The sequence below is a fragment of the Schistocerca serialis genome, chromosome 2 (genome assembly GCF_023864345.2).
Source record: "Schistocerca serialis cubense isolate TAMUIC-IGC-003099 chromosome 2, iqSchSeri2.2, whole genome shotgun sequence".
Taxonomy (NCBI): Eukaryota; Metazoa; Arthropoda; class Insecta; order Orthoptera; family Acrididae; genus Schistocerca; species Schistocerca serialis.
The window spans coordinates 218595983-218612942 of record NC_064639.1 but is presented as its reverse complement, the minus strand read 5'-3'; the positions used below and the strand labels follow the sequence as shown (position 1 = coordinate 218612942).

At 38.2% G+C, this 16960-nt stretch overlaps 1 protein-coding gene across 1 annotated transcript in view; it reads right to left on the bottom strand.

Moving 5' to 3' along the window:
* The window catches only part of LOC126456961 (leukocyte elastase inhibitor-like), a 136829-nt gene that overhangs the window by 102749 nt on the left and 17120 nt on the right, over positions 1-16960 (bottom strand). Inside the window, exons 4-5 of the mRNA XM_050092896.1 lie at positions 15980-16187; positions 7955-8169 (exon numbers count right to left, since the gene is read on the bottom strand). Of these exons, the coding sequence (XP_049948853.1) occupies positions 7955-8169; positions 15980-16187 (423 nt within the window). The remainder of the gene's footprint in view (positions 1-7954; positions 8170-15979; positions 16188-16960) is intronic.

The following is a 16960-nucleotide window of genomic DNA, read 5'->3' as shown; positions in this document are numbered from 1 at the left end:
CCAAGACTGACCAATGCAGAAACACAGGATGTCGAAATCAGATGGAGACACCTGAAGGGCTGTATTCAAGAAGCAGCTTCCAAAATCATAGGTGAAAGAAAACGACCTAATAAAATTTGGTTTAACACAAAGTGTCAACAAAAAGTGCTGGAAAGAAGAAATGCGAGGAATGCATGGATTAAAGAATGGGACAATGTGACATTGAAGGTAAGATACTATAAACTCCGCCATGAAACGCAAAGAACCCTAAGACATTAGAAAAGGGAATACTATAACAATATGATCAGAGAAGCAGAGGATGATTTCCATCACAGGACAAGACAGATTTGTCAAAATATAAAAAAATCCTTTGGTAAATTCAATAAAAGGGAACAGTTTATAAAGGATCAATATGGGAAAATATTGACCAACAAAAGTGACATACAAAACAGATGGAAGACATACTTTTCACAACTTCTCAATTGCAATGACACACTCTTACTTTAAATTGGAAGAACCTGATACAATTGATACAGCTGATACAGTTACTACCCCATCTGTAAATGAAATACAGCAAGCAATAAAGAAATTAAAGAGTAACAAGGCTTGTGGCGAGGACAAGATATACGCTGAGTTATTAAAGAATGGAGGCCCACAATTGGAATTAGAAGTACAGGCGTTAACAGAAACAATTTGGGAGATGGAAACCATTCCTGCAGACTGGAAAACTGCAATTGTGTGCCCCATATTTAAGAAGAATGATCCACTAGTTTGTGATAACTACAGAGGAATTGCCTTACAGGATGTCACCTACAAAATCTTATCAAACTGCCTATTAAACAGGCTGATACCAATAACAGAAGAACTGGTTGGGGACTACCAATGCGGTTTCCGCAGAAACAGATCAACATTAGATAACTTACTCACTCTAAGACAAGTAACTGAGAAAGCATGGGAATTCAATGTAGATGTCCACATGTTATTCATAGATTTTAAAAAGGCCTATGATAGCATACACCGACAGACACTCCTAAATATAATGAAGTAATTTAAAATACTATCAAAATTAATCAGATTAGTTAAAATGTGTATCGATGCAACTTTATGTCGCATAAAGACACCAGTGGGAGGAACTGAAGATTTTGAGGTGTACTCTGGACTGAGACAAGGGGATGCCATTTCACCTATTTTATTTAACCTTGTCCTAGAGAAGATTAATAAAGAATTTTCTAAAACCAGTCGACAAGGGATCCAGCTAAAGGATGTGAACATAACAAGACTTGCCTATGCAGATGATGTAGCACTAATAAGTAGTTCCTAAACAGAATTAATCAGAACGATGCAAAATTACTACAAAATTGCTGAGAAAACAGGATTACATGTTAATGAAGAAAAGACAGAATACCTGCCCATAAGTAATAAAACCAGGAAAGATGCACCACTGACTGGATTCAATTTCAAGACTGTTGACCACATCAAGTACCTAGGGAGTATTTTTAGTAATAACAACAGAACAGATATAGAAATAGATGCCCATTTATCAACAGCAAACAAGACACTTTTTAGTTTCATCAAAAGTCTAAGAAAAAGATCACTTAGCAGTAACTTCAAAATCCGCTTACATCAATCGACCATTATACCTTTGATGTTATACGGATGTGAAACATTAACATTTAGAAAGAAAGATGAAGAAAAACTGTTAATATTCGAAAGAAAAGTACAAAGGACAATTTTTGGACCTGTATACGATGAAAATAACATGTAATGGAGAATAAGAAGAAATGAAGAATTAAGAGGGCTGTACAAACACCGTAACATCGTCGAAGTGCTCAAGAGGAGAAGGTTGAATTGGGCAGGCCATATAGTAAGAATGACAGAGAATAGACTACCTAAAATGGCATTCAGCAGAACAATAGAAGGAACGAGGAGAAGAGCGAGACCGAGAATCAGATGGAGGGATAACATTTGGGAGGACCCAAGCGCCTACTTCATAAGAACAAAAATTGCTGATATTAAAGTCATCAACCTTTACAAACCCCCAACTCAGTCATGGAATGACTCTGCTATTTCCAACATACAACATCCTACAGTGATAATGGGCAATTTCAACAGCCACAGTACTCAGTAGGGATATAACAACACCAATGAGGATGGAAAGGGAGTAATGAAGTGGGCGGACATAGAAGACGTCTTCTTGATCCATGATCTAAAGGATAAAGGGACTTTCCACTCAGCTAGATGGAAAAGAGACTACAACCCCAATCTGTGCTTTGTTTCCAGAGACGCCAAAAAGCTACCATTACGCTGCAATAAACAGATCTTGCCTGGTTTTCCTCGTAGCCAGCACAGGCCTGTCCTGCTACATGTCAGTATACAGATTCCAATAGTGAGATCTACAGCTAAACCTTGATGGAATTTTGGCAAGCCAACTGGGAAGCCTTTACCGCCGAAATGGACCACAACATCCAATGGATCCCACCCGCATCGAAGAACTACAACCGCTTTGTGGGATTACTCCTAGCAATTGCCAAAAAACACATTCCCAGAGGCTACAGGAAAACTTATATTCCCGGCTGGAGCCAAGAATGCATAGACCTATATAATGCATATCCGCAAAACAATGATCCTGAAATTGCGGACGAGCTTCTCCAATGCCTGGACTCAGCAAGATGAGAAAAGTGGCACACTCTCATAAAAAATATGGACTTAAAGCACTCCAGCAAGAAAGCCTGGTGCCTTCTTAAAAACCTAGGTGAAAGCTCCATTAAAACCTGTATGGGTGGCAACATACACCCCAAAGAGGTAGCAAACAGAATAGTTAACCTTACGAGAAAAACACCATGCAGCAACAAGGATAAGACTATGAAAGTAAAGAAAGAACTGAGAACCAAGCTCCGACAATCCACACCCGACAACAATTTCTCGAAAACCTTTACCATCCTAGAGATCACAGAAGCACTGAAAGAAATGAAAATGGGTAAAGCGGCTGGTTTAGATGAGGTCTACCCCGAGTTCTTACGGCACCTAGGACCTCGAGTTCTACTGTGGCTCACTCAGTTTTACAATGACATCCAACGAACGGAAACACTACCACCACTATTTAAACAAACCAAGATCGTCACCATTCTTAAGCCTGGCAAAGATGGAAAGCTCCCAGAGGACTATAGACCTATAGCTCTTCTAAGTGTATGCTACAAACTATTGGAGAGACTTATTCACAACAGAATAAAACCCATTGCTGAGACTTTCATTCCTATTGAACAAGCCAGATTTAGACCCGGTTGGAACTGCTGTGATCGAGTATTATCTCTTACCACACATATTGAGAGTGGATTTCAAAGGAAGAAAAAGACAGTCGCCGTGTTCAAAGATCTATCGTCAGCATATGACACAGTGTGGAGGGAGGCAATGATTCTTAAACTCCAATTCATTATTCCTTGCAAGAAAACGGCTACCCTAATCAACAAAATGCTTTCAAATAGATTTTTTGAAGTACACCTAGATGGAGAGATAAGCAAGAAATATAGGCTAAATGATGGCCTGCCCCAAGGATCCGTGCTAGCTCCATTACTTTTTAATATATATACATCAGACCTACCAGAGACATCTTCTAAGAAGTTTATCTATGCAGACGATATTGCTCTCACATATCAACATCAAGACTTCCACAATTCCGAAACAATCATTGAGGAAGACCTTACCAACATGGACAAATATTTTGAAACATGGAGGCTCAGACCTAATACTTCTAAAACCCAAGTCTCCTGTTTCCACCTCAACAAGTCAGGCAAACTATGCACCCCACGTAGAGTTCAGAGGCCAGCTGCTTAACTACAATCCCCTCCCAAAGTATCTGGGAATTACATTGGACCGATCTCTGACGTACAAGGAGCACTTATAAAAATGCGCAGCAAAAATCAAAACCAGAAATAATGTCCTACACAAACTTACTGGAAGTAGCTGGGGAGCAAGCGCCACAGTTCTCAGAACATCTGCTCTTGCACTAGTATATTCGGTGGCTGAATACTGCGCTCCGGTCTGGCTAAATAGCACTCATACAGCAACGGTGAACACCCAGCTAAACGACACCATGAGGCTCATCTCAGGCACTATTAAACCGACGCCCCACCAATGGCTCCCGGTACTGGCTAACATAGCCCCACCTTATCTAAGGGGAAGATCTGCACTGAAAAGGGAATGGCAAAAGTGTGCTAACAACCGTGACCTACCCTTACACAAAGACTGCAAGAATCCCAGCCACAGGCTCAAGTCCCATAAGCCATCATGGAGATTAGGGCAACAGCTGATCGAGGACAATTATGATATCGACGAAGCCTGGCGTCGGGAATGGGATATGTCTAACCCTGATCACCTTAACTTAGTCTCGGACCCAACCGTACGGCCCAAGGGCATCGGTCTTCCCAGAAAATCTTGGACAACTTTAAATCGTATCCGAACAGGCTATGGTAGGTGTAATTATTGGAAGCACAAATGGGGACAGACTGACTCACCCAAATGCGACTGTGGGAATCCACAAACTCTACATCATATCACACAGGGGAAAAAACACATTTTGGAAAGATCTTTGACATGCAGTAACATTTAAGCTGCATACTTTTGTATTATTTAAAGTTGAATTCCACGAAGCACCGCATGTTACTTTCCAAAGGATCGAAATCAAGATTGTGGTGCGCCTTTGTAAGCCAGTCATACGTCATGCCATGTGGTCTCGCCAGCCGATGACAGCGGATATTCAGAGCATAGGACACGTGGTGTAGTCAGCCAATAGCAACATCACTTAAGTAGTGTGAACATACAAATAGGAAAAGTTAATGGTTTAAATTAATATACATAATGTTGCTACAAGAACAGCAAATCTCTCACGTATAATATTGGTTTCGGAGATTAATAAGCTGCAAGAGAAGCTAAGCTTTCACATATAATGTTGATCTTTTGTATACAAGATACATCACACAAATGTGCCAATAAAATTTTTAATAATGACATAAATGTCTGATCTTCTACGCTCGAAATCATCTAACTGGCACATCATCAAAGAGTTGATTTTGAAATGAGAGTCAAATGCTCTGTGATTCAAGAAATTCATCTTACATTCTCATACATAGTTCATCTTGCATAAAAGGGAATTTACTTTGAAAGTACCACTTTTCGAACCACCATTCACAATATTTTCCCGTGATCTGTTAGAAACAGGCTTGTTCCAGCAGTTGCCAGAGAGCGCCAGATAACAAGCATCACTGCGTTTGGCGCAGCTACAATGATGTAGGAAGCCTGTATGTTCATACATGTAAAACATTAAAAGATCTTACATTACGTCATAAAAGAAACAAGACATCAGAGGACACTCCAAAAGCATCAGAATTTTGTGAACGAAACTACAATGCATGATCTGGCTTAAAGTGCACATTCAGATGTCCAGATTCCCAATGAAATAGGCCTTGACCTGGTATTATGCTTTTCAGTGTGCTTTTCAGAATGTAAATTTTTTTGTAGTACCGGTATTGTATTATCTCATGTTTGGATCATTATTATGGCATAACCCTGTATGTACTAGAAGATGAAAATGTGCACTTGAAATGCTGCGAACAGTTGAAACTAGCCAATAGTGTGGAATTAAGCACTTCGTTTCAAATAAATTGACTGCCTCAGCGGAAAAGATTAATGAAAGCCAAATTTCTGTAGCAAGCCAACAGAAAAAACTTCATTGTTCTGAAAGGTGATTAATGCTAACAACACATTTTAGCCTCCCATAATTATGTGAACATATTTTATTCACTTGATAGCTACCGGCCACAGAAATCTGTTCTGTTTTTATTTGACACGAGAGCAGTAAACAAAGAGAAAGCAGTAAAATTACTAAATGTAAACACATGTCAGGTGGAGACTACCCACCTCCCCACTACAACTCAGACTGCTCTGCACATCAACCCCAGATTTACGATATTTCCAAACTGGGGCATCACTACATTCATGTTTTATTGCTCCAGTATTATTCTGCAGTAAAAGGATACAGTAATATTCCTTGTTGGAGTATTGGTTTTTACCAGTCAGAATTACAAAAATTTAACTGAAAACTGGAACAATGAAAAATTTCTGTAATTGCAAAAATTCCCATGTTTCTCCCGGTTTTCTCTTGGATGAAAAAATTACTGGGTTTTTCCCGCATCTTCTGGTTGTCCCGGATTGTATTGATTTTCTTTCCTTCACTCTGATATGAAATACAACATTTTTAGTATGGCATTACTAAATTTTAACAAGTTTACCCAACAATAATATTGCTCCTTGGCAGCACAATACAGGGTGTCCCAAAAAGAATGACCTGATTTTAAATAGAATTATTTATTAGGAAGAAGAGCTTAACACCAACAAATTGCATACTAAATTACTCAGGAAAGACAGAAGATCTTAATGTCACGAGGTAAGTGGGGAACATAAACACATTGTTTAACATATCCCCACAGGCAGAAATCACATGGTATTAAGATGGGGGACCTAGGAGCTCAAGAGTGTAAAGCCTGGTCTCGTGATCCTAAACACCCTATCTAACATTGAGGCACATTGGCATTGAGAAAACAGTGCAGATTGTTGTGCCAGTGCAGTGGTGCTCCATCTTGCTGATAGATGAAATAGATGAATAACCAGTTCCATAGCATTGCAAGATATGATTGTCCTGTTACGGTTTCTTCCTCAAAAAAGTAGGGTCCATAAACCTTGCTTTGCGAAACAGCACAAAAAACATTCACTTTTGGTGAATCACGTACATGTTCAATTGTTTCATGAGGATTCTTGAGCCCTCATACACGCACATTATGACGGTGAACCTTACCGCTAATATGGAAAGTTGCCTCATTGCTGAATATCAACTGTGACATAAAAGTGTCATCTTCCATGTGCTCTAGACTAGCATTGCTAAAGTCCACTCGCTCCACTTTGTCAGTATCTCAAAGAGCTTGTACCAGTTGAAATTGGTACGGTTTGAGGGCTAAACGACGCTGTAACACACACCACACTGTCAGGTGCAGTAATGCAAGTTCCCGGCTAGCACGACGCGTAGACTTGCAGGGGCTCCGCTCAAATGTTCGTCGGATTTGCTCCACCGTTTGTTCAGGAGCACATGATTGGCCAGGACTTTTGCCTTTACAGAGGCACCCTGTTTCTTCAAGCTGCTGATTCCACTGCTGAATGTTCTTTGGCGACGGTGGTTTAGCACGAAATCGAATATGAAACACCCGCTGAACTGCGATCACTAATGGAGTATGACTAAATTCAATAACACAATACGTCTTCTGTTGCATGGACGCCATATTGCATGAGACTGGCTGGACGCTCCAGGTCAGTGCTCATAGCAACATCTAGCGGATTTTTTCTGAAACTCTAGACCATGCCAATTACAGCTAGTGCTGTTTCAGTTACCTAGTGACATTTGTCTGAATATTATTACAAGTTAAAATCAGGTCATTCTTTTTGGGACATCCAGTATAATAAATATACAGCATGGTCAGGAACAGTCTGAAAAGCTTGTAAGGGTGTCACAGGGAGGCTGTGCTGAGAAATAATTAAGGAAAAAATTTGATACATTGCACCATATACAATTAGCATTGAAGTTAGCCAATCAGGCCGATGCACATGGAAATTCAAGTGGCCCACCAGAGGTGGTGTCATCAAATGTGTTCTCCATTTGGTTTCCTAAAAACTGAACAAGAGAGCAATACAAAAACTGGATATGGGATGGTAGTACAAAGGCAGAGCAGTCTCATGTGCTAACCTTTATCTTATGGTAAGAACTGACTAGTTGTATCTGATAATTAACCCTGAAATGGCACAATGTATATTTTTTTCTTAATTATTTCTCACCACAATCTACTCTGCAGCACCCTTACAAGCTTTTCAGACCATTTCTGACTACCCTGTAGTCAATTATTACACCTGATTTGAAACTACCAGATAAACTTGCCTCATACTGTAATTCAAGAACATCACTGTCTATTTCATCAAGTTGACTATAGCCTAGACGTTTTTTCATATACATCATAGGAACATCTTTCTTCTGACTTCGAGTAGTATAAAATGGCTCAATTGATGTCTGCTTCTTATTGAAAGGAATTTTCCATGGTGCTTTGAAATATATTGCATTTACAAGTATTAATTTTGTGAAAGGAGAGATACTGTCTGAAACAGAAAAAAAATTATTTATTAGTATTTGTAATTGATAAAAACAGAAGAATTAATTATACTTAAATTGAACTGTTAAAATATTTTGACCACCAGAATGGTAACTCTTCCAACTTTCATACCTTTTAATTCATTCTTTTCAATAAACACAGAGTTTGACACAGTATACTCAATGGCATTCTAAATCGGAGAGAGGGGGAGGGACAGGGGAGGAAAACAGAGAGAGAGAGAGAGAGAGAGAGAGAGAGAGAGAGAGAGAGAGAGTAAATTATGCCATTTAAAAGCTAACATTGGTCAGTGCAGTGACCATACAAATTACTCGTATGAACTTCCTGTAGCACAACCAAGAAGCCCAGAGACAACAGTGACCATGTGTTTGCATTTTTTTTTCTGAATCTGCCAAAGGGCTTTGCCCAACAGTTTATAATATCTAACAGTTTTCTTTCAATGTTCCTGTCTGTCACACAATGCCTCCTCTATGTGGTGAGTAGCAATCCATTCTATTTCATTTCGCACTGTTATTATTCTGTCCAAGAACTTCCATTGTTTAATTATTTATTTTGTTTTACATAGTAACTGCTATTCTCTTTATACCTGTGTAGCAAAACCAACCTAAATTAATGTCAATTTGTGCTGCCACGGCAGATAAATTGCATATGGGATAAAACGTCTTTCCACTGCAAACTATTTAGTAATTTCTTATCTAATTAACAAAGTAATGGCTATAAATCATACAGAGGTGTTTCTCCCACAATGTAAGTATCACATGCTGTTAGTCATTTGCGGTTGAGTGAAAGAGAAGTAACCTGCATAATGTTAATTATTCAGTAACAGCTAGCGTTAAATAGTCTGTCTGTGCTAATTGAATATCATCACATTGGGCAAGTGTGGAAACAGCTCTATAGAGTAGTGAGATATGGTTAAAAGTGTGAAAGTTGCCTACACTTTAATGTGGGAAGTGACTTTCTTGCAATGAGAGGTGGCTATAGTTTGGCAATACAGGATGATTTCACCTCAAATCGTACAGGTCATGTCAACTCATGGTCATGAATTTTTCAGAAAAAAATATATATTAGACCTCTATATCATGATTGTTAATAAATAAAGTATTTCCATTTTATCTTAATTTTTGTAAATGACAGAGCCCTTTGAAAAATGTATATTTTGTAAATAACTTTTACAACAGAGAACAAAAACAAAACACATAACTAATAAACCAAAAGTATTGGAGACCTGGTAGATGTTTAGCGTTAAAGCTCCCTTTTAGTGTGTTTAAGTTCATTTGACACTTGCGGCCTTCCTTTAAATTACAAATTTTAGATGAAAATACAAAATTTAAGTTAATTTTTCCACTTAAAATTTTGTTTTTTCTAATTTGGAAAGGCACCAAACACAATTTTTTCTGTCATATTTTCAGATACTGCTGATGTAGTTATAAACAGTATCTTCTCTGCTCCAGCTATCTGTATTATGTAATTATTTATTACTAAAAATGTAAAAATTGCATTTTTACAAGTTTTTACAAATGACTGTATTTACTCGAAAAAACCCATCCGAAAACTTTTGACATTACACAAAATATTGTTTGGTTAATATGTTAGCAGTCAGTGCAAACACAGTGGACAATATTTTTCTGTGTAAAGTGTTAAAAATCTTTCAACATTCTGCGTATTTTGCAACACTGAATTTCCAGTGCAAAATATGCATGTTGGCAACACTTTCCAGTACTCTTCTTTTTGTAACAAACAAGTGAGACCTTGCACATAAACCACTCTGCATCAAGTTTTTGGTTTGGTCTTAACTTTTTGTTAGATACAGAGTCAGTGAAGAAATACAGTAGTGAAAGAGTGAGGTATGTGAACTATGAAAGAAGACACAGGAATGTGGTGTTTAAGAAAAGGGAGAAACACTTCACAGTTGTTGGAAATCTGTCAGAGGTATTGCAGAAATGTCTTGGTCCTCAAGTAATGTTACTAGCATCACATCCATTGTGCAGGTATTGCTAGACTCACCACAAGAAGAAATTGTGACAACTCACCTGAACTATCACCATACCTCGAATGTGAAACTGAAGAAGACAGTGCAGTTGTTTATATTCCTGGGTGTGAAGTCGTTGATGCATTGGATGTTAGCATTTCTGCTGTAGCCCCTACTATATCCCCCCTTATATGTCCAGGAAAGATAAGAAGCACAAGAAGTAAACAGTATGTAAAAAGAAAAGTGGAAGAAATTGAAACTAGTTTTACACAAGCAACATCTTCAAAACTTTGTGAAGTGTATAATGTAGATGCACGTGGTGCAGAGCCCGAAGATAGTGATACATACCTGAAATGTGTGGTTCCGAAACCTAAATACTGCTATCTCAGTAGCCACTAATACTGAAAAGGTACAGTTACTGACACTGATTCCTGGTAGCTACTCTAAGCAGCAGATACAGGAATACATACCTAGTCCCCTGCATTATTTGATTTCAAATGCTTGCAAAATAAAGAATGACAGCACTATTTGGGCATGTCCATATACTTATTGTGGGCATCTGTTGCAAGACGATATGCTTATTGTTCCTCTGGAATATTACTTAAGTGATGACAAAGATTGCATCAGGCAAAGTCCTAAACAGGCTGGCGTTATCTCTGTTAGTGAAAAAAAGACACGTGACAAGATCAATAAGAGAAGCACATCTCCTAATGAGAAAGGAGAACTCAAATTTAAAAATTGGTCTCTCTAAATTTTTACTCCTTATGACCAAAATGGGTAAAATGCCAGCCAGTGAAGGAACTATGCACATGTATTTACTGCACTAATTTCAAACCTGTTTGTTCCACCATAAGCAGTGTCACAGGAAAGAAGTACACAGAGATGGACCTGATGCTTTTGTGTGTAAGTCAAGAGGTCAAGAGCCACAAGATAAGACATACCGTATTTACTCAAATCTAAGCCACACTTTTTTCCCGGTTTTTGTAATAAAAAAAACTGCCTGCGGCTTAGAATCGAGTGCAAAGTAAGCGGAAGCTCTGAAAAATGTTGGTAGGTGCCGTCACAACTAATTTCTGCCGCTGAATATATGTAGCACCACACAGGCATGCTTTGCAGGCACAAAGATAAATACTGGCACCAAAACTTCTGCATCAGTAAATGAATTAAGAGAAAAGGTAGAAGAATGTAAACATTATGCCATGTATTCTTCCGCATTTGCTGCTATCTCATTTACAGAATGCCTAATGAACTACAAAACTAGAGTGAGACAACAGCAAATGCGGAAGAATATACATATCATGCCATGTTTATATTCGTGTTATTCTTATGCTGAATAGTGATTCAGTCAGAAATGAAGCACGGCAACTGACTAGATTTTTAAATCTAAGATGACTAATTTCTGTGCAGAATGTAATGTACTAAAGAGGCGTCTGCAAAGGTTTTCAAGCGGAGAAAAATTTTCGCTAAACTCTTGTTCAGAACATCTTCTATCATACGCAGTCTATTATTTGGTTCTTGTTGATCATTATCAAAGAAAGCAGCAGTGTAAGTAATAACAAATAGCAGTCTCTTGCCATTGTTTTGCTACTGAGACAATTCCTCTCATTTCTTTTATTGTAAGCGGCAGTAGTGCGCACAAAAGCAAGCCATGCCGCGAGCTGCGACAGGTCGTAAACACTCATTATCTGAATGTGACAAACAATGAATGACAGTACAATAATGCATTTTCAGCTTAGAGTGACATAAACACCTATAACAAAGAGAACGGCACTTATCAGATCAAAGCAAAATAAGCAATCGATTCAAACCAGACAAAGCACGTGAAAAAGTAAGGGTACCCGTACAATTAAGGACAGAGCGCATGACACATAGCAATGGCTACTTGGTAAAGCTTAACTGTTAAGCTTACAACTTGAACCAAACTACTGTAGCTGTATCTTCATCCATTTGACCTAAATTGTGTCTCTTATTACAATAGACCAACTTTGTTTCGATTTGGAAGTGCGGTCTAAAACTTTTATCTCCCCTTGAATTTCGAGTCTCAAATTTCAGATGAGGCTTAGATTCGAGTGTGGCTTATATTCGAGGAAATACGGTAGGTTGCAGGAGAGTGCAATGTGTCCTGGTGCTGAAGTGACGACTGTTGAAGCATTACATCTTCACGATACTGACAATGACGTAACCTATGCATTGTGGGAGGGAGGAGAGTTGGCAAAGAAGACAGTAGAGCCAGAGAAGTTTGTTACAAAGGTTAGGCATTGAGTCCTGAAAGGAACAGCTCACCATCATATCAAGAGGCTTCAGAGACAGGCCATAGCAGAAGTAAAATCAGCTACATCCCAGAACACTGACACGTTAGTTCCTTATTTTGACTCTGCTGAGAACTGCTCTGTTGCTTTGCAAAATGAAATTCAAAGTTACCACTGGTACACATCACAGGTAGCGATATTCACATGGCTGGCCGGGGTGTCCGAGCGGTTCTAGGCGCTACAGTCTGGAACCGCGCGACCGCTACGGTCCTCGGGCATGGATGTGTGTGATGTCCTTAGGTTAGTTAGGTTTACGTAGTTCTAAGTTCTAGGGGACTGATGACCTTAGAAGTTAAGTCCCATAGTGCTCAGAGCCATTTGAACCATTTTTGATATTCACATGTGTTGCTCACTTCCTTGGAACATCACAATGTTTTGCTGTTGTAAGTGATGATCTCATCCAGGACAGTGCACACACATGGTATGCTGCGGCTTGATAATTGATGAGATAGCATCTAGAGGCCACACATTTCCTAAACATGTGTATGTGACTGATGGTGCAGCATCTCATTTTAAAAATTCCTTTCAGATTTATGAGCTTGATCAATACTGTAGTACAGGAATTAAGACAGAAAATGGGTATTTTCAGATGGAAAAAGTACGTGTGATGAAGTAGGAGGTCTCTGTAAACATCTTGTAACAAGATTTAATCTCCAGCATAAAGCTGTTGATGCTATAAGAGATGCTACTGGATTCGTATGCACCATATCAACGATATTGACAAACATAAAACTCTTAATTCTAAGTGAAAGTACATTAAAGAAATTCCACTTAAAAATGAAAGAACAGTGATCTGCTACGAAGCCTGTGGTAGAAATTGAATCAAGTCACTATTGAGCTGCATCCTGTAGTAGCACATACATTGCAAGAACTGTTCCCCACAAAATGCAGCCTGTTACTATGTGTGAAATGCAGAGACCACAGTATACATTAGAAGACTTTGTAGTGAGCCACTTCATATCTTTTGTGTATTGCAGTCAGTGCTGGGTGGGACAGATAATAAGTGTGTCTCATGAACTGCAAGATATAACCGTTGCCTTTATGATGTCTCATTGTCCTGTTAATACAACTATACAAGAAGCAGATGAAAAATAAAAGATCACTCTCTAACAGTGCAGTGTTGGTTGTTATATTGTAGGCAGATTTGATTCCTGGAAAGTCATTAAGAAGTAAAATCACGACAGAAGACAATAATAATTTATGAATAATACCATAAAAATGAACAATGGGCATAAATATTCTATATTCCATTTTCATTATAAAATGCTTTCAAATAAAATAATGTTGTAAAGTAATTATTCCAATTCAGAAATACCAGTTTTGCAAGACATTTACTTAAAATCAGCGATCAGTTTAAATATTTAAGTGTCGATGATATTTTGACGTTGAGAGGTCTACCTAAAAAATTTCCCACATTTTGTACGGACAAGTATTGCACACTCTGAGTGTTCAGTCCTAATTAATGTACCATGAAATTTTTAGAACACTTAGGATGGGTATTTTGGAGAAAATAATTTCTAAATAGAAAAATTCAGATTATTTTATCTTTATGTACAAATACTTTGACAGTTTAAGAATTTCATGTGTTAATGTCATAACTGACAGTCAGCAGTCCTTTCACTTTATAATTTCTTAAGTCTCAAGACAGTCAACATCCTGTGACTATTCAAATTTTCAAAACATGTAATTTTGAAATTTGCAAAAAGTATATATATATATATATATATATATATATATATATATATATATATATATATATATATATATATATATATGAGGTGTGTATGTATTAATCATGTCTCACAGTATTGGGAACAATTAGAAAGGTCATTAGCATTTTAACAAATAGTCAGAAAATCAAAATATTGTAGTTCTGGAGAGGTAACCTGTTGAATTTCAACATACATTTTTTTTTCCTGCAAACTTTGAAATAATGGTGTGACACATTCACTCTTGACCTGTATGATTTGAGATGAAATAGCCCTACAGTAGTTGTGCTTATTACATCTTGGTTATTGAGAAGGAGGAGCTGATATTTAAACTCTTAGCTCATCTGGCAACAGCACTGGAACAACTGAGAGCTGCAGCTGGCAGTAATAATAATAGGTAGAGGTATATGGCTGAAATGTGTTCAAAGCTACCAAATCAAGCAATATATGCTGCAAGCTGCTAGCTTTGACCTAGTCATTTCTGGGGGCTTCAGTACTCTAAAGACTGTGGGCAAAGTGTAAAGACAAACCAAGGCATTCAAGAGGGGGGAATAAAAGTGCAAGCTAAGTCAAAGTGTTAAAAAGCCAGGAATGTCCTCCTGCAAGAGTGTAGTTCAAGAGGGTGATGTTAGAACTAGTACAGAATGGCACTCAGTTATCTTCAGTAATGAGAGTAAGTTCCAGCTGTACGTGAGTGATGGACACAAATGTGCATGTTGGTGAGCTGCCTATTCCAGAGCGCATTTGCCCACGACATACAGGTTGCATCCCAGGCTGTGTGTGCGTGCGTGCGTGTGTGTGTGTGTGTGTGTGTGTGTGTGTGTAGAGATGCATAAGGAAAACCAGTATTATAAGTGAAATGGAAAGAAATTAAACATGTAGGTTCACAGAGTAAAATGTAGCAGTGTACAGCGATTCAGGGCTCCAGGGAAGCTGAGGGCCTATTGGAGTTAGGATATCAGGGAATGATGCCACCTCTGCACTCACTCACTCCCTAATCCAGTGAGATGCATGCAGGCTCTAGATTTTACTGTAATACCCATTCCCTTAAAAACATAAATCTTTGTCAATAGCTGTTGTGTTGTCAGCCTGCATTCAAGGTGGGGCATATCTAATTTCAGTTTATGCTCTCAATCCATGAGACACTGCAGACAGGTTTCGAACTCAACCCAAGACACTGGTACAAAGTCTCATGATCAGGATCAGTACACTACTAACTCTTCTCCCTTTACTGGCCAAACACTGGTGTCTTCCATCAATAGAATTTGAATCGACTACTTCTAGTGAAGTATGTGTTAGCAATCTAAGCTAGCGAGTCAAGGAACTGCAATATAGAAAAATATTAAGTCATGTGATGTTAGGGGAAAGATTGATAAATGAACCTGGTACCCAAGTTTAACACAGCTTGCTGATGTAGCAATGTCATGCTAAATTCTGCATTAACATACAAATTACACACATCTCAACTTCAAAAAAAACAAAACATGTTAGATGTTTAAGGGGCATCTAGTTTCAGTAATTTCGGAGGTTTTGAGGCAGAAGTATGAACAAAGAGCTAAGAACTTTGGTAGGTCATAAGGTTAAATAGTAGATGACATATCCTTACTGAACATCCTAATGTTTTCACTGTCTCATGATAAATGCAATGTGACATCGCCTCACAGTTGTATGAAGTAACAAAGAGATGAGATTATGTCTTCTCAGGACACAAATTAAGAAAAACATGTGAACATTAACACATCTATTTAAAAATAAAAAGACTCACTGTTATAAAAGTCTACATGCCTCAAAATTCAGTATGAAAAACATTACCTTCTGAAACCATGTTCTTTATCTTTCCATTTGTAGCTTGTTCCACCCATTTGTTTATCACACTTGCTGCTGTTTCTGCTTGAGAAAAATCAGTGTTCTGTGCAACGGAAGACAATGATTCACCAGCCAACTTGAACTCATTCTTCACTTCAAAATGTTTTTGAATAAACATGCCACTGGCAGACTCAAGAGTCACATTGTCTGCACTCTGAAAAATGAATAACAGCAAATAGGTGGGCTTTTTGCAGCTTTTGAAGACAATTTCTGGAAAAAAAGTGGATATATATGCAAAAACTACATCATTACTGACGCTTTGCTCTTATTTGCTTGGCACTTCCTCTCACAGTTCCTGCACTCCACATGCATTTTCTCACTTGCGTAATTTCTAACATACCATTTTAATTATATTATTATGAGTTTGCTTAAACAAATCACTAGAGATAATCACTACTTCCTCAATTTATTGTCAAATTATAGTTAGGGGTAAGAATCAAATTACCAAACTCATTGTAAAGAAAGTTAATGTACAGTCCTCTAATAGTGTTCTGCTCAAAGATAGCTAGTACAAGTACTACATTAAATTAAGTTATTGATAAGACTTTGCTAATCCTTAACAAAACAGTAGCCTTCCAACCTGATCTTGACCCCTGGCTACACTACATAGCAGTATGTAATCACATCTAAGATTCTGTATTCCCATTTGTTGACTTCCTCAGCTCTCAACCAAACTGTCACTTTCCAACCTAACTTAACCTTGACCTCAGGAAAGGAGTTCCATCCCATGCCCAAACTAATAAACACCACAAGCAACTCACTATACTCTATCCACACTTGAAATTCAGAGTCTTACAGTTCCACATGCTCTCTCTCTCTCTCTCTCTCTCTCTCTCTCTCTCTCTCTCTCTCTCTCTCTCTCTACCTACCTACCTGTCTGTCTCAACCTGCTGCATTTCTCCACAATGAAGATGGTTATGTACATTT